Source organism: Protopterus annectens, chromosome 8.part1 (genome assembly GCF_019279795.1).
Source record: "Protopterus annectens isolate FY-2018-M chromosome 8.part1, PAN1.0, whole genome shotgun sequence".
In the NCBI taxonomy this organism is placed as follows: Eukaryota; Metazoa; Chordata; order Ceratodontiformes; family Protopteridae; genus Protopterus; species Protopterus annectens.
In genome coordinates, this window is record NC_056742.1 from 72,844,620 (window position 1) to 72,863,331 (window position 18,712).

Consider the following 18,712-nt stretch of genomic DNA (forward strand, 5'->3'; position numbering starts at 1 on the left):
TCAATGGCCTTGGTGACTGTTTCAAAGAAATCAACCAGGTTTAAGAGGCAGGATCTGCCCTTAACAAAGCCGAACTGGGTAGGATCCAGTGTCTGTAGGTCCCCAATATCTTTATTTATGAGGTCCATGATGATCCTTTCCATAGCTTTGCAGACCAAGCTAGTCAGACTTATGGGGCGATAGTTTCCAGGATCCGTTGAGGCACCACCTTTGTGGAGAGGGACTACTGTTGCTGTACGCCACTCTTTGGGTACATATCCTGTAGTAAGGCTGAGATTGAACAGTAGTTTTATGTTTGGGTTTAGCTCTTCTTGGAGTTTATGTAGGATGCAGCCCGGGACACTGTCTGGTCCCATTGATGCTGTGTTTTTTGCTTTGGAGAGGGCGGCTCTTACCTGAGCATCTGAGATGTCAGGGGGGCAGCACTCTGCTGGGATAGATATTTGCCCTTTTGGTGGGGAGGGGGTTTGCTGAACCTGTCAGCTAGGATGTTGGCAATGTCTGTGGGTTCGGTGTATTTTTTGTCATTTTGGACTAATTCTGAGCATATCTGGGAATTCCCACCCAAGTTCCTAACATAACTAAAGAAAGCCTTGTGATTATCCTTAGTGTCCTGTGCAATTTTTCTCTTGAAGCTGGCCTTAGACGATTTTATGAGTGCCCGTATTTTTTTGCTAATACTGATCAGAGATGCCTTCCCTTTTTGGGATTTTGCTCTATCATTTAGTAGCTTCCTCCTTCTATTGTATAGTTTGTTTATGGCTGGGGTCCACCAGACAGGACGTCTGCCTTTGGAGGATTGGGTCTTGGTTTTATTTGGGATTGCATGATCCATGCATTCCTGAAGGTGTTCATAGAATGCATTTATAAAGGATTCTGCGGTCTGGGCCGTATTTTCCACAGGCCTGGGGGCTTTGAAGGATTCCCACCTCGGTTTTGAGGAGTGTGAAATTTGCTTTAGAGAAGTTTTTCACTGTGGTTTTCTGGGCAGGAGGTGGGGTCGGGATGTGAATATCCAGTGAGATTAGTTTATGGTCTGATCTTACCAGTGAGGGATACACTTCTGGTCTGGAGCATAGAGTCCCCATGTTGGTGATGATCAGGTCCAGTATGTTTTCCCCTCTTGTGGGAGTGGTAACAAGTTGTTCCATAGCATTTGAGTTTATAAATTCTAGGAACCTTATAAGCTTAAAAAAGTTGTTAAAATAACAGGTTTTATGTTTACAAAGTGTTTCCTAAAACGTATAACAATTTACTGACATTGTGGGAATACTTACCAAAGCTCTGTGGTCATTCCATCCACTAATGCAATTTCTCTGGCAGGTTCCTCTTCAGATTATCATAAAGGTTACCCACCTTGCTTCCTCTGCAGAATATGTATATCCTATTTTTCAGACTGATGCAGAAGCCCTCTCAGCCATCAAATTTTAGATAATCAATGCTAAATGCCTTACTACTTACTCAAGTAAAACAACATGAGCTGTTTCCCCTCTAACCCCATTTAATGGTCTGTGCCAGGAGGTTCATAACAAGCACCTAGATGAGTCATATTTTACACTCAGATTATTCACAGCTAACAAATCACAAAATGGTGACATGAGAAATACATGAAATCAACATGATCTGTTTTCCCCTAACAACATAAATGCTCTAGTACTATATTATCATCATAATACATGTGTCCACGAACAATAACAGTTGTGACAGGACAATAGCAGCTATCTGCACCAAACTCTTATCACAAGCTATAGTTATCCTCTTTCTGAGATATCACACCATTGAAATATAATGGAAGGCAAACAAATTATGTCAATATAAGCCTCGTTAGTTATGTGCAGTGTGCTACACCAAAGACTGGTGCCAGACTACCACCCGCCATTCTCAGTAGGCCGGTCATATCACAACACTATAAAAAGCTATTTGTGGAAACCTGCCATGTCCTACAAGTTATTCTGATAATCACATCACAGTAATGAATGCCAGTGTGTTCACAATCATATCTTTGTATGAGATGTCACATTATTTATCTTAATTGTATTTAACAGCATCATGCAGTGTGTAGTGCTGCAAGCCACAAAGCTCTGTAGCAACAGGTCATGTGGCTTGGTGTTTACATCAGTAACTTGTGGCCTGACTGACACATAGGAAGCATACGGTTTGTGGTTTTGGTGGCTACAGATGCTTGGCAGGAGAGGGATAATTTATCAGAGATACATGATACAGCCAGTGTTATACAGCACACTGTTGCTGACTGGACCTCACGTGCCTCCATTCTAATCGGTGAAGCCACTACAACTTTGGGAGCTGGCCAGACTCAACTAGATTCTGCCTCAGCCCCCGCCAGCAGACATGTTCCTTGTTTGTCCCATTACCTGGCTGAATGATGATACCTGTACTTCTTGGCACTGCTTAGTCTGTGCTTAACAATGTGATAACACTCACATAGTATTGAGCTGACATGCCCTGCTAGTATATCTAGTTTCATTTATGAAATGACAAAACCCCTGGTGCATCTTATATTATTCTGAATACATTACACACAAAGGGCTGGGTATGGTGCATAATTTTTGTCTTGTCTGTGAGGAATGACTCTATCTAGTTTGTTCAGTTTCATGTCATTTTTCATAACATTTTTAGCTTGCAGTTCAAATTTAAACAGACAGTTAATTATGCATCCAAAGAATTTAGCAGAGGTAACTTCTTCAATAATAGCTGAGTCTGTTAAAACTAAAACATATTAAACTCCAAGATGGAAATGGCTTAAAAAAGACTTTCTATATATGTTGCAACCCAAAGTGCTATATCTTATCAATAATCTTAGTAAAACATCTTCACTAGTTACAAATATCAGTGTTGCAATATCACTGCATAGTATTTTATCCCGACTCCTCTTTCCACACCATTATGTTGCACTGAATTCCAGTCTCCACTAGGGCCAATATTCCTCCATAATATCTGATATCATCAATTCACATTATATTATGCTTCAGAATATTACTATCTTATTTCACTGTTAGCAACGCACAACTTGTGATATTTTTTTCATAAATGCTAAAGTATTTACACATCATTTAGTGTCCTAGAACATCAGTTGTACAATAGTCTGATTTCAGTAGCTTTTTGCACTTTGCTAGCACACAAAATGCATTCCTTCTGATGAATTAAATCTTTTTCTTTTCTTTATTTGACTTTCATTATGTAAGCCTTAAGGTTGCAATTATTGTTTAATATTTGGTTTCTCCCCTTAAATAATGACACTCTAAGAACTAAATCCTGAGGCACAAGTAATTTTCTATGCCAATTGATTTAGTCCTTTCTTCAAATGATCTATGTACTTTCCCCGTTTTTTCTCTCTTGCTTACTTTTTGCACTTCTTCAACAATTCCCTGTTATTCATCTTTCGACCCACACCATATACTGCAGCCTAGCATATCTCTCCTTCCAGTTAATCCAAAAATAAAAGGCATGTAAAACTGCTTCTACTAATCTATGCAGTATATGCAACAAATAGGCTGATTTTGAAGCATGACTTCATTCACATAAACCTGACATATTATTTTTTTCCTCTGAATCTTGGTTAAAACCAGTGAAAATAATCCCTTGCTGTATTCACATGTATTACACGCACACAATATTTACAGGAATGGCTGTTGCATTAGTGCAGGTGTGCTTTCTATTAATAAAACTTCACTAGCTCTCAGAATAGATCCTCCCCAGCACTATTGACAAAGCTATCATCTGGGTAGTGTGTGAGTGTTTTATTAGAAATGTCTTTAAGTTTCAAGTTGCCCTGGTATATTTATTTGCCTCTCTGTATCACTCTAAGTATTACAAACATGGAACAGAGCATTTGCTTGAGCAATTGTTGTTGTCAGCTGTAGTAGGACCAAAGTCAGCCGGGGAGTGGCTTTGATTATTTAATTATTGTTGTTCGTTCAGCTGTTTCACTAAGGTGATTAGCTCTACACAGCCCCCCACTCACCAATTTTGCAGAAGTAATGTATAATAATAAGTTCATATATTCCAACTTCAGTGTTTGGGCAAGTGCTGTTTTGGCTTCCCCCTGTCATATCTTATGCTTTTCCAAACCACAAGTAATTTTTGTACTCTTCCAAGAGGTGGAAAATTGGGACAGCTATAATTATGAGTCATGATGGAGTTGATGAGCAATGTGTATACCACCTGGTTGTTGGGCGGAAATGGCCAGATTGGGCAGGTGGAAAACAGCTGGCAATAACTTGAAAACAGCATTCTTGTGTTAAATGTAGTTGACTGATGCTGTTGGATGCATTTTGATCAAGCAATATAAGCTGATGTATTCAAAAAATAGTCACAATGGCTATCTTTGAACTTGCTTTTCGGAGCTTGGTTGATCCTCAAAGATGACAACTTACATCTGTTTTCTGTAACATTGCATGGTGGGAGGCTCTGTCTTCACTCACAATCTGATTATGTTTGCTCTGTGTTACCTTCGCTGAATATGGCTACTTACAATTTGTAAAAAGTCCAACTCTTCCTAATCTCTGTCTTCATTGTTTTTGTACCAGTCAGCTCTAAAGATTCTCCACTCCCATAGTTAACTCTCCTTACTTCAGTGACCATTGCCTACTATGGTCTACTTTCTCTGCTAAGAAGGTCTTCCAGCCTCATAAAAGTTTCATCTACCATGTAATGAAATAACATTAAGAATCTGATGAACAAAATAACACCAGCAGCTGAGATTAATGGTTTGCTTACAAACATCCAAAGAATAACTCTAACTAAAATAAAATAAGTTAACAAAAACACGGCCAGATTAAAAGCATATAACATTTAATAAAGTGGTAAATGCTTTTGCAGGTTAACCCCCACCTCCTCAGACCAAAAAAACAGCTCACAGATTTTCAATTGATTAAATACATTCATTCAAAAAAACAGTCAATAAAAACAAGCAATCAATTAAGCTTTGCATAATGCCTCACTATTTGTAAGTCAGTTATCCTTTGAAATAATTATTATTCAAAGCTTTTCGTAGTCATATGTTCAAATGTAGACCTAAGACATTTCATATCCAACAAATTAAAGGTTTTAAATTAAGAACATTACATTAACGATCATCTTAAAACCATTCATATCCACATTGCATAACATTTAACCATTATACATGAAACCCATTCTACCTAACATAATATGAGTGTTTTTAAGATGATTGTTAATGAAATGTGTCACGAAAGGAGATACTGCCAGAACAGCTATCTGAAATTTTGTAAATAATTATATGTAATTTGTGAATATCAATATTATTTATATAGATGTGTGACAAAGGGAGATACTGCCAGCCCAGCTACCTGAAATGTTGTAAATAATTATATGTCATTTGTGAATATCAACATGATTCATATAAGATGCTTGTGTTACAAATATATTAGAACTGTACGTCATGTGTATATCAAACTGCTGGTACAGAAGTGTGTGTTAAAAAGGTTTCTGCAATGTATATGCACTATTGTAACTGTTTAAATGTATATATTTTAACAGTGGAAGCCATGATACAGGAGGTTAACCTCAGTCTAGTAAATTTTAGAAAAAATAGCTGAAATTAAATTACTTTATGGTTAGACAATAAAAGATTATATATTTCAGTTTCAATGCAGCAAGGAGACACAATGTCTGTAGTAGGGAACTTTCTGTATTGTCTTGGAAGTGTTTTATTATTTTATGACTTCCAGCATTTGCCAAAGATCTGAGCAAATGGCCTTGTCTATGTATTTCTACAGGTAGATGCTAAATGCTACCAGCTGCCATTAATGGCTGGTTTGGGCCTGGAGACTAGAAGTCAGCTGGCAAGAAATTATGTCATTCTGCAAGCTAGCCCAGCAGTAATATTTGAGATATTAATTTGAGAACTCTCTGAGAGAGACACAGCATTCTGAATTCTGACTTTTACCTCACAACAACAACAACTAGAGAAGATCCATTCACCACATCTGCCTTGCTCTGTAAGTTTCTTGGGAATAGTAACTCTCTTAGATATAGTCAGGAATATAGCAAATCTTAGTTTAGATATTTTTCTTCATTTATTTGAGACTGTCCTGCAATGTAGTTTTAAATGTTTCCTGTGACTTTGAACTCTGATGTCACTGTAAATATATATTTAGTATTGTCTTGCACTTTTATTATTTATTATTAAATATATTTAAGCATTTAATTGTGGCTGATCTGTCTAGAGATATTTAAGTTCTGAGAGTACTTGCATATTTATTTGGTGACACTGTGGACCACTCCTACTAACCTTGCTCTTGGTCAAACTACTATTTGTATTAATAGTAACATTACACAGTAAGACTGGACACCCTTTGTTAAGGGCCTTAAAGTAGCTGATAAGGAGATGGCTGGTGGCAGTGATAACTACCGTATAGTCTGGGCAAAAGGGGGCATAATTAGAAAAACTGTGCCAGCCTTTCCCAGATGTGTGTGTGTGTGTGTGTGTGTGTGTGTGTGTGTGTGTGTGTGTGTGTGTGTGTGTGTGTATAAATCAAACCTTAAAGAGTGTGTGTGTCAGCTACTAGGGCAGGGACATGAAACACTGGTTGGACAGAGAGGGTGCTGGAGGTTTTGGCTTGGCCACTTGACTGAGATCTCAACTCTGTAGCTGTGCCAGTAGAGAGTCTTACTGGGGATCTGGAGAAGGAGGGAGAAACCAGTCCCAGACTGACTGTGGTCTCTGTGTGCTCTTAAGGGAAATTGCACTTGATGCAGAGAGCAGCATCTGGATATACCGTGTGTGTACCTTGTCATCTTCACAGTGTACGTTCCCCACTGGTGTCAGTGGTGAGGATTGAGGATCCTTGATTACTGGTTCAGTGGTGGAGCATTACACAATGTTCTTAATTTAAAACCTTTAATTTGTTGGATATGAAATGTCTTATGTATATGTTTGAACATATAACTATGAAAGGTTTTGAATTATAATTATTCAAAAGGATAACTGACTTACAAATAGTGAAGCATTATGCAACGCTTAACTGATTGCTTGTTTATATTGGCTGTTTTTTTTTTTTTGAATGAATGTATTTAATCAGTTGAAAATCTGTAAGATGTTTTTTAGTCTGAAGAAGCGGGGGTTAACTCGGGAACGTGCCTACCACTTTAAAAAAATGTTATATACTTTTACTCTGGCTGTGTTTCAGTTTGCTTATTTTATTTTAGTAACATTAAGAATCTGACCTTTGGGTTGAATTGGCCTATTCTAAATGGTCACCTGTAAATGAACCAAGAGGTCTGCAATACTGCTTTGTAGAACTTCCTTAATAGTCTCCTTCTTTTGCAGGAAAATACTATCACTTAAAAACTAGGAGAGTTACAGGAAACAACATACCTTGGCTGTATCAGGAACTAGAAAAATCTATCACTTCTTGCAAAGTAGCCTGGAGTAAGTGTAAGATAAGTGCATACCCTGCTGATTTTGAGCAGTATTCTATACTCATAAAAAATCTGAATGCATTGCAAGCAAAACAAAATCAGTCTATCTAAAAAAAACAACCTTTCTTGGAAATCTAAGAGGTTTCTGGAAAGAAATTACTACTGTTTCTGGATAGGCAGTTCAGCATTAAACTTATTCTCTAATAGTGAATGGTTTTCTGATTTCTGACACTAAAATGGTGACTAGTGCATTTGGAGTCTCTTGTCTTCGTATTTCAGTTCCTCTACTGACAGTGCCTATCCTCACCAGACAACATTACCACAGAATTCCTATTTGGTTTTACCACTAATTTTCATTTTTGATCAGTTGCCATATTTCAGATTAAGAAATAATCAAACAAAAATCCAGCCTTGGAGCTGCAGGTTATCATAGCTTACATGCAGTTTTTAGCAGGACCTATAATGTTTTCTTTGCTCTTCTCATAATACATATCACTTCCCAGTAGTGTATTCTGTTACCTCTGGAAAACCACAGGCATTGCCCTGATATCTAAATGAGGACAGAACACTTCTCCTTAATCCTCTTTGCCCATTACTCCTTTGTTTCTTCTTTTTCAGATATTGTAGAAGGCTACTGTATCATCTGCAGGCCCACATCAATGTCTATGGCCTACTTTCTAAACATCAGCATGGATTTGGAAGGGTCATGGTACTAATATTGCTGTATTCTTTCTCCCCAATACTCTCTACAGGGGCCATTTTATGGTTATGTACAAGGCTTTTGACCTTGCCAACCATTCCATATGGAATTAGGAATAATCAGTGTACTGCTTCACCTCATAAAAAGTGTTCTGTATTATGTTTAGGTTAGATTTTCAAAGTTGCTCTGTCTAACACTTCATTGTCTCTTTTCCCAGTTTTGTTGGGTATCCCCAAGGCTCTGCTATCAGAACATTACCTTTTACCACCTATATCTCTTGTTATATCCCAAAAGACTAGGAATGTCCACCTTTATACAGAAGACATTGTTATCTGGGAATCCATTAGCTCTCCAAACACCATCTGCAACTTTCTCATCTCTATGCTAGCCCATGGTTTTGAGCTCAAAGAAATGAAAGTCAATCTTAAGAAAACCAAAGCAATGTTTTTGGTACTCTCAAGTGACTTAGCATGCTCAGAGACAGCAGTGATCTCAGAAACCATAATGGTGGCCCATCAAAATTGGTACAGCATACAAAATATAGTGGTGCAGAGCACAAAATATCTTGGGATCTTGCTTGAGCTATCTCTTACCTTTTTCACTCACGTCCAAAATATTGGAAATAAAGTCATTTCATTGGCCTAAGCATGTAATAATATTAACAACCTCCTAACAAAACAGGCTAAACTTGGAATTCGGAGGGGTGTACTGCCATTCTTCCCCCTGAATATGCTTTCTGTTTTGTTGATTCCACTTCTAAAAGCCTAGACAAACTTCAAAATCTTTAGATCCATCTGTCTTTTTACTATTAGAGCCTTCAGGAAGCTTCGGCATTGCCTTGCAGTTAAGCAACCTTACATTTCTTTGTTGCCTCTCTTTTATGTAAACTCCTCTTTATGGACCACTTCAAGGCTCTATACCAGCTTCTTACTGTGAAGTAGTACCTCTTCTCATAAATCTTCCATTTCAACTAATTTCATTCTAACATGCTACTTTATTCACTTATCTGAACTGACACAGCATTCTCTAATGTAGATGCTACTGTAAGGAAATCTCTTCTTGATAATTTTCATCAGCTTCATATATCACCAAGCATCTGAAATTGTACCTATAGAACCCAGGTGAATGCCAGTGCATTGGATTTGTTATGAAACAACCTGCATTTTGCTTTTCCATCTATAGGTAAATGTACTTGTGGTGGATTTTGTGCCTGATGATCTCTCACACCTAACTACACTGTTGGCATACCTTGCCAAACAGATTGCTGGAATGTACTAGTACAACTTCTGTGTATATTTGTGTTAGTGTTTGTTGTCTACTCTATGTATATATGATGTGTTATGTAGTTCTTGTTTATTTTATGTTATCTTACCTTTGATGTAACTAGGTCATCATGACTGAAAAGGAGGTTCTGCGGTCCACTTCAATTATTTGCCAAATAAATAAAATAAAAATAAATAAATTATATAAAATTAGTATCACTAATGTCCACTCACTGTCATTTTATGTATGTGTTCTTTGTACAAGTTTTTTTTGTTTGTTTTGGAGATACTCTCCTTGGGACTCCACTGAAAATGTGATATCTTAGTTGGACTTTCCTGGTTTACATATATATATATATATATATATATATATATATATATATATATATATATATAAATGTATTCAGTGCATACCTCTCAACTGTCCAGATCTTCACAGAATATCCAGATTTTTGCCTCATATTTTTGGTGTGTTTCTCTTAAAATTTGTGGTTTTCTGGATTTTTCTGGCAAATCTGTGTGGAATGAATTCATTAAATAGTGACAGCCATTTGAGTTTCAGGCTTCATATCCTTTAGAAAATGCATGGTAACACAATACCTTTCATTCTATCAACTTTCTAAGTTTATGAGCGCAATATTTAAAATTTGTCCCTATTTTTGGAGCTTTGTCCTCCAATTATTTTTGGCTTTTTCCAGCTTTTCTGTGCTAAGAGGTTGAGAGATATGATTCAGTGGTGTACTAACGGTATGCCTAATAACAAATTTTGACAATCCTGTTGCTGTGCCTATCTATTTACCTTTTATGTGCAGCTTTGGGATGTGTCCATCTGCAAACATACTGTTTAGCTTGTGTGTGTGTGTGTGTGTGTGTGTGTGTGTGTGTGTGTGTGTGTGTGTGTGTGTGTGTGTGTGTGTTGTGTGTGTGTGTGTCTGTGTACTTTTGTACACATGCTGGAATATCTTGAACAGATTATTGCTGTTATGTCACTGGCATAGCATATTACCTAGTAATTTATTGAGTACCATCCCCTTGTTGGTGTAATATCCACATCATTGTCCTCTGGTGATTTTGTGGGTGATATATGTAAAGTCTACACACTGAAGAATCTGAAGAATTGTGATGTGTCACAAAAACATTTCCATTGCCATGATGCCCTTCAGGTGTTTCGAGAAACCCAATACAGTTAGTTGTCTGGTTAGGTATGATATCCAGAAATTGCCTAATAAGTAGAAGCCGACTGTCTGGAATATGCTGACCCCCCAGTGTTGGAAGATGCCAAATGTTGGCATGCTGATCAATAAGCATACTTTTGATTGAAGGTTGGAGTTTTCTTCTGCACAGTCTGAGTAAGTCATGTATGGCAGGCACATTCAGTATAGAACCTGCACCAGTTCTCTATTCATTTAGTAACATGTCTATCATTGCTTATTTCTGAGCTGATTATCTGCATGCATAGGCTCTTCTCTGGTCGTCAGCTTCCAGAAATCTTTTGATTAGATTGTTATTAATCCTTTGGCAAAAGTTTTAAGTGAGTTTTAGAGTACCAGATTTGTTTAGAATGGTAGGTAGGATCTTATTGTTACTATGTGAATATTTTCTGCTGTTTTTTTACCATTTTTTTTAATTTCCAGCTTGTAATGACATGACACTCTGTCACCAGCTTTCTGAATCGTGCACACTATGTGTTTGCCTATATTTGCATGCTGCCATTCTTCAACGCCATTTTGTCATTAGAAATGCTACTGGCATGGTGCAGTGACACTTGGATACAAATTTGTTGATGGTTGATAGAAATTTGTAAACATCATGTAGTGCTGTAAAATGTTTTTATATCCAACTCCACAATTAGTAGTCCCCCTAAATTATCTAGATACCAGCTAAAGTGGTGCCTTTCACCTGCTCATCTTACAGTACCTAGTTGATTTTTTTCCCTGACCCTCATCACTTCTGTTGTTGTGGCATAATTATCTGCATTTGTTCAGTGAGCAAAGGTTAGCCAGAAATACTTTTAAATACTCTGATAAACTATTTTAGTAACTGAAGCAAATGAAAAAGGCAAGAAAAGAAAATATCTGAAAGTAATGTTTTTAAGTTCAATAAGTTATGGCAAATATGTTATGATACGCAATATGTCTTTTTAATGAGGCTTTGTTTGTTTTTTTTTTTCTCTCCAAATTACTTGCTAAAATGCATTTGTCTAAATAAAAAAAGAAAGACAGACAATGAAATTGTCTTTATTTTTGGTTCACAGTATTAAATTTTGCTCTGCAGATTGGTTGATGTTAGTTGTTTTGTTTTATCTTAATTGCAGTATTAACACCAGACTTTTTTTTTTTTCAGAGAGCCATACCACCCTTTTGTGTGGAACAGTTTATCTCCATACAGCAACACACAGAGTTTGGAATATCTTCTTGACAGTGTAAGTTTTATATATATATATATATATATATATATATATATATATATATATATATAGAGAGAGAGAGAGAGAGAGAGATATGTTAACCTGTATTAAGCAACAGTGAAAGTAACATGTCTGTGACTCAGACTTTTGCTGTATTAACCAATATATGGGCACTCAATAATGACAACTGCAGCTGCACTGTCTCACCCATCAGGAGACCATTAAAAGACAGAGATACTGGAATAGCACCCAGTATATAATGAAATGTGCTGCAACCGGAAACTTCAAATCTTCTACGAATTAATAAGAGAAGGAAAGTTTTCTGGGATTAATGGAAGATCCAATAACAGCATACAGTGATGAGGACCTTAGCCGACCCTCTGACAGTTTACATAGTATATCCCAAATTTTGCAGTACTTTCCTAATTGATTACATATGAAATGAGCTTCCATCTGTTAGCTTTCCGGTGATGTCTTAGACTTCTTTAATAAAGTAAGATATGTGTTTGTTACATAAGCAGTAATATCTGACACAAAAGGCATTATTTAGGAATATCAGTGAGGAGGACCTCTTAACCATATGACATCTGTCATTTTCTAATTTTGCCCACCCTGGACTGTGTTACTGTACTTAGAAAATATGGAATACTGGTGAAAGAATACTGATTTTGAAACAGGTTTACTTATAGTGTTGGCCACAAATATATATTTCCCCCATCAGAGAAGGTGTCTTCACAATTAAAACTGTGGGGTATTAGATGTTACTATACATGTGGTGTACATTACCTTGTTGTTCTGCCTGTCTAACATGTACATTACCTTGTTGTTCTGCCTGTCTGACATGTACGTTACCTTGATGTTCTGCCTGTCTAACATGTACATTACCTTGTTGTTCTGCCTGTCTGACATGTACGTTACCTTGTTGTTCTGCCTGTCTAACATGTACATTACCTTGTTGTTCTGCCTGTCTGACATGTACGTTACCTTGTTGCTCTGCCTGTCTAACATGTACAAAAGATAGAAAATGTAAGCATTAGCTACAGTTTCACTCGGGGCTCTTTTTTTCAATGGGCATAATAAAATTATAATATTAAGACTGTGGAAACACAAGTTCGTAGCAAGGTCGTGCTCATATGTGAAGAGCATCTTATGGCCTTGTCTTTAAAAGTAGCAGGAGATGGATAACACAAACAGAAAAGTCAAATTAGTATGGTATTCATGAATAAATCTTTGTGCTGGTAAGAAGGCAGATCTAAGAAGGGGAGGTTGTTTGAGTGATATGCAACTGAGGAACTAAAGCAAGATACAGTGATGTTTTTCCCATAATAAAGGGAATATTTAGTGATTATATGAAAGAAAATGTTATACAGAATAACTCTGGATATGAAAAATTTATTTAAAGGTAGTCCATAACACAAGATGCTGATGAGTGTATTCTAAAGCAGTATATATAGTGACAGAGAATGAAATCAGTTTATCAAAAGTATATATAGTGACAGAGAATGAAATCAGTTTATCAAAAGGTAATATAAAGTGATTTTTTCATATTGGAGTAGATGGTCAATGATTATATATGCAAGTGACTTTGCATGCTATGAAAACAAAATGGTGTGTATGATGCAAACTGAAACCATTGAGAAGTACAAACCAATCTGAGATAGCGGGCCTTGATAGAAATGTTAGTGCTTCTTCTGCTACTGTAGAATTTTGGTCAATGTATACTGGGACAGTGGAATTTTACTGTACTGTTAATTATACTGAAAGTGATAAGAAAGCTTTGGTCCTAGCTAATACACTGCCAAAACGTATGAGCAGTTGTGCAAGCCACATATCATTAATAATAATGCAGCAATTTCTACCATGTCAGAGAAACCAGATGAGATGTCTATCTGTATGTAGCAATAGACTGTGCAGGTAGATGCTTGTCAATGTGTAATGGAACTGCATGGGACATCATGAGCTAGAACAGTAAGTGTCTCTTGGCATGTGTTCTGAAAGTATTTAAAAAGGCTTAATTCTGAAAAATAATTGATATGGATAAAGATAAGGCACTAAATATTTCACTATTAATACACTCTGCAGCAAAAGATGCAAGTGTTTTTTTTATTGTACCAGACTATATATGACTGGCATACTGTGAATATGTGCCTGTATAGAACAGGTAAAGTCTCAGCTCCTGTACACATATCGTTAACAATATGTATGTATATTCCCTTTGTGTACACAAGAGCCAACATATGCACAGGACAAGTTAGGCAGAGGCTGGAGAATTTTATCATTGCTGAAAATGAAATTCTGCTGCAGGCATTCAAGCATCATGACCTACAACTAATAGGAAGAGGGATGCATACAAACCATAGAGCTACCAAGTGTGACCATCCATGATGGGGGGCATTAGTCCAGTGGGTGGTTATAATCGGACATTGGATCAGTGTCACTGTTGTATGACCAATATGGTCAGATACTCCAAGCAGAAATCATGGAAAATTGTGTTTGATCTATTACACAGGTGGATCATCAGTATCTACAAGACTGGCAAATGTAGAAGAGTTTGCAGTGTCACTGGGAGGAGGAGATGTAACAGAATTTATACCCAGTGATGGCACTGATGACATCCCACCTGTGTCTCAGGGGGTGATATAGTAGGTTAGTGGTACATAGCAGTTGTTTCCTTATACAGTTGTTATACTGGGTTTACCCTAACAAAGCTGGGGAGATTTACATTTCTTTCCATGGGTACATCATTAGTGCAAGAGGGTGCTGTTGCCTTAAAATGTAAAGTTGTATAACCAGGAATTTGATGGATGTACTCTCTTGGACTGCCTTTTATGTGGACATACTTGTTGCTTATGTTAATGTGTTGATTATGGTGTTCTGCATATTATGCATACACAGGTTGAAGTGGGGATAGACAGCACTTAGAAAGGGCACAGGGTGTGCAGGGGACTGATGTCTGAATCTCTGCAGAGTCTGGTGATGATACTGAGTGACATGAGCATGTCTCACAGGCAGAGGATGCAGTAACACTTCAGTCTGTCTCACGGCTAGGTTATGAGCTACCTTGCACTTAATGTATGTATACATCTGAACAAACTGCGTACCTTGGTCTGTACTGGGTAAGTGCACACTACTCCCATGTGACAGAGGGATCTCCTGTGGCTAAGAGCCTTGTAAATGCTCCCTGTGTCTGAAGCACCAGCTTCAGAGGTGTCCACTGCTTCTTCCATGGGCATATCTAACATAAGGTAGCACAGCTATACATGGATACCTGACATAGTTAAAACTCACAGTACCCCCCTGAAATGCAAGAAGCATTGGAGATAAATCAGCAGATGTGCAGAAAGTCATCCAGGCACAGTCTGCTGCCACACAGTCTGCAGTGGAGCTGGTAGGTGTGTTGCATGACATTTGTGAGGCTGTTGCAGACCACCATCATGAGCTCTGCGCAGACCTGGAGCTCAGATATCTTAGAAATGACTGTCTGCAGAGGTATCAGGCACTTTAGTGAGCACCTCAGTCCTTAGGATTGTGAGTGTTATCATGCCTGCCCAGACTGGCAGTGTTGTCCATGGAGATGGGAGGGAAGGATATGAACACAAGATGAACATGTATGTGGCATTTGCAGGACAGTGACAACAATTACCTACGTCTGTACCTGGGGCACCTCAACAGTGAGATCCAACCAGGTACCAGTCACAAAGTAGGACATCATCCCTGTTGGATGAGGTTTTGATCTCTACTCCCTCTTTCCAGCACTGTCAGAATAGATCAAAGTCAAGCAGTGGCATCCCCATTCCTGCCAGAGGAGGAAATGGCTGCTGATACCATCTAGCCTTCCAAACAATGAAGCCCCTGAGATATTTTCCACAGCCTAGTTTATGTTGAAACTTGAAACTCTTGTTTTATTGTGTCTCCTGTCTCACATGCAAATGATGATGATGACAGTAATCCACAACATGCTTCCCGGGTGTTGTAATAGGGTGATGCTTTATACACATTCAGAACATGCAGTGACCAACATAGCCTGATAAGAGCACTGCATACATCATGTTTAGACTGTGTAGTACTGTCACATTATGAATGGCATGGCTCATAGCTGTTGAAGAAATATTACTGACTTTATTAATGTTTGCCTTACATGGTGTCTGTCTCTACCTCAGGGGTTTCCTTAATAATCCATCATCTGGATTCTGATAACCATCACATTGTGTTGCTGCTGCTGGGGTGTCTGATAGACTGTGTAATACAGCCAGGTAGTCAGGATGCTAATTGTGCTGATGCATAATCATCCTATGAAACATGACAGGTACTGCACATATCTTGCTAGCTGTCTCAGAGGAGTACTTTAAAGGCCCACATGATGTATTCAGGCAACAAAATTCTATCTTCATCAGTTCAAACACATGTTCAATTATTTTATGTCTGGGAGTATGGGTAGTATTTTAAAGCATTTGTGCCACTTTTAAGAATGCAAAAAGGTAGGGAGTTTGGCTGCATGCATAGTGTATGTTCTAGCATTTATTCAGTCAACTGGGTGAGCACTTATCAACTAGATGGTCCTGTTAGAAATCACAATTCTGAATGCAGGTAAAGACATCACATGTAGGCCATCTGTGCGATTCATGTAAATTACCAGAATGTTGCACACATACTGGAAATAATTCCTTGTACATCGCAGAGTACCTAGCAGTTCAGGGAATGGTAGGCCTTCCTACTGACATGCCTTCGTGGGCATGAGTCATGTGGAACTTTTATTGCCATATGAGTGCAATTTATAGGATCCACTATCTCTGGGGGGTTTGCAATGTTGTAGAAGCCAAGCAAAGTGATGACTCTCTTCTCTCTAGTCCTGGGGAACTTCAGTCCTCAGATTATCTCAGTGATTTGCCACAAAACCACAAATTTTATGATGAATAAACCAAAAATATGAGGCAAAAATCTGGACAGTTGAGAGGTATGGTGTGCATGTGTGTGTGTGTGTGTGTGTGTGTGTGTGTGTGTGTGTGTGTGTGTGTGTGTGTGTGTGTGTATGTGTGTGCATGTGTGTATGTGTATGTATATATATATATATATATATGTGTGTGTGTGTGTGTGTGTGTGTGTGTGTGTGTGTGTGTGTGTTGCTCACTGATAGAATCCACACTGTGAAAGTAACGGACTCCAAATCTGACTACCGACCAGTTAAAAGTGGTCCCACAGGGATCAGTCCTAGGTCCTCTCCTGTTTGGCATCTACCTCTCTGAAATTCAAGCCAACACAAAGGGACTCTGGCTGACCAGGTTTGCAGATGATTGCAAACTGGGAGCCATTATTGATTCTCCAACTGATGTAGACAAAGCAATTTACTAAAATTGCATAAGTACAATCTGCATATATACATATAAAAATATACACAAACAAAATGTATAAAAATATATTAAAAATATATACATGTGTAAGAATCATCTAAACAATGGCCTAGCTTGGAGCATGGGTTTAATAGGAATCTTGTCATTTAGTCCATGACCAGAATCACCCCTAAGTTGAATTATCCATTTTGCTTCTAATTGTTCAGTGAGATTCCTTATATCACCTTCACGTTTGCCCTCAAATATTCTCCCAATAGCTAAGAACTTAAATTTATGCTCTGATGTAGTGTCCTTAATATGTTTAGCTAGGAAATTACTTAACATGTTGTTCTTAATATAATATAGATGTTCTCTTATTCTATTCCTTAAAGCCCTATCAGTCTTACCTATATAAAATTGTTTGCATATTTCACAGTATGCCAGATAATAAACAATATGCATAGACTCACATGTAGCGGCAATATTAAAAATATATTTTTTATTACTGTGATCAGGATGTAAAAAAGTTCCTGTGCTGTCTATATACTTACAAACATTACACTTCCCACGTGGTTTAGTGTAGTTTAGGTCATGAATGCTGACAGGTCTCTTAGAGTAACATAGCTGTCTCTTCAAAGAGCTCATATTTTTAAATATAAATCCTGATTGTTCACCAACTACTTCTTTGAATGGCAAGCTAGGTCATTGTTTAGAACAAGGGTTCCCAGAGTGTGCACCATGGCATCCTGGAGAGCCACGGCTTCCTCACAGGGTAGCCGTGAACTAATAAGCTTAGCTGCAAAATAAACCCTAAACAGTTTGCATTTATTTTGCAGCTAAGCTTATTAGTTTGTGGCAAACTAAGTCTAGACCTACACTGTAGCTTTTACCGCAGTGGTCCCCAACCACCATGCCATGGACCAGTACTGGGCCATGGAGCACTTGGAACCGAGCCATCAGGTAAGTGAATGCCTATATGAGTGTGTGTGTGTCTGTCTGCATGTGTGAGTGAATGCATGCATGAAAGCAAAAGAGTCTGTGTGTGTGAGAGAGATCGGGAGAGTGAAAGCAATGTGTGAGTGAACGCAGGAATGAATGAAGAAGTGGCTGTGTGTGTGTGTGTGTGTGTGTGTGTGTGTGTGTGTGTGTGTGTGTGTGTGTGTGTGTGTGTGTGTATGTGTGATCGGGAGAGTGAGAGAGATGTGTGAATGAATGCAGGAATGAATGAAGAAGTGGCTCTGTGTGTGTGTGTGTGTGTGTGTGTGTGTGTGTGTGTGTGTGTGTGTGTGTGTGTGTGAATGCAGAAGTGGCTGTGTGTGTGCATATGTGAGATCGGGAGAGTGAGAGCAATGTGTGAATAAATGCAGGTATGAATGAAGAAGTGACTGTGTGTGTGTATGTGGGAGATCGGAAGAGTGAGAGGTATATATGAATGAATGCAGGTATGAATGAAGAAGTGACTGTGTGTGTGTATGTGTGAGATCAGAAGAGTGAGAGGGATGTATGAATAAATGCGTAAGTGGATGTGTGGCATGTGAGTGTGAGATCGGGAGAGTGAGAGCGATATATGAATGAATGTGTAAGTGGGTGTGTGGCGTGTGGTGTGTGGGTGTGA

At 38.1% G+C, this 18,712-nt stretch overlaps 1 protein-coding gene across 1 annotated transcript in view; it reads left to right on the forward strand.

Moving 5' to 3' along the window:
* The window catches only part of LOC122810071, a 312,474-nt gene that overhangs the window by 141,053 nt on the left and 152,709 nt on the right, over window positions 1-18,712 (forward strand). Inside the window, exon 4 of the mRNA XM_044081563.1 lies at window positions 11,707-11,785. Within this exon, the coding sequence (XP_043937498.1) occupies window positions 11,707-11,785 (79 nt within the window). The remainder of the gene's footprint in view (window positions 1-11,706; window positions 11,786-18,712) is intronic.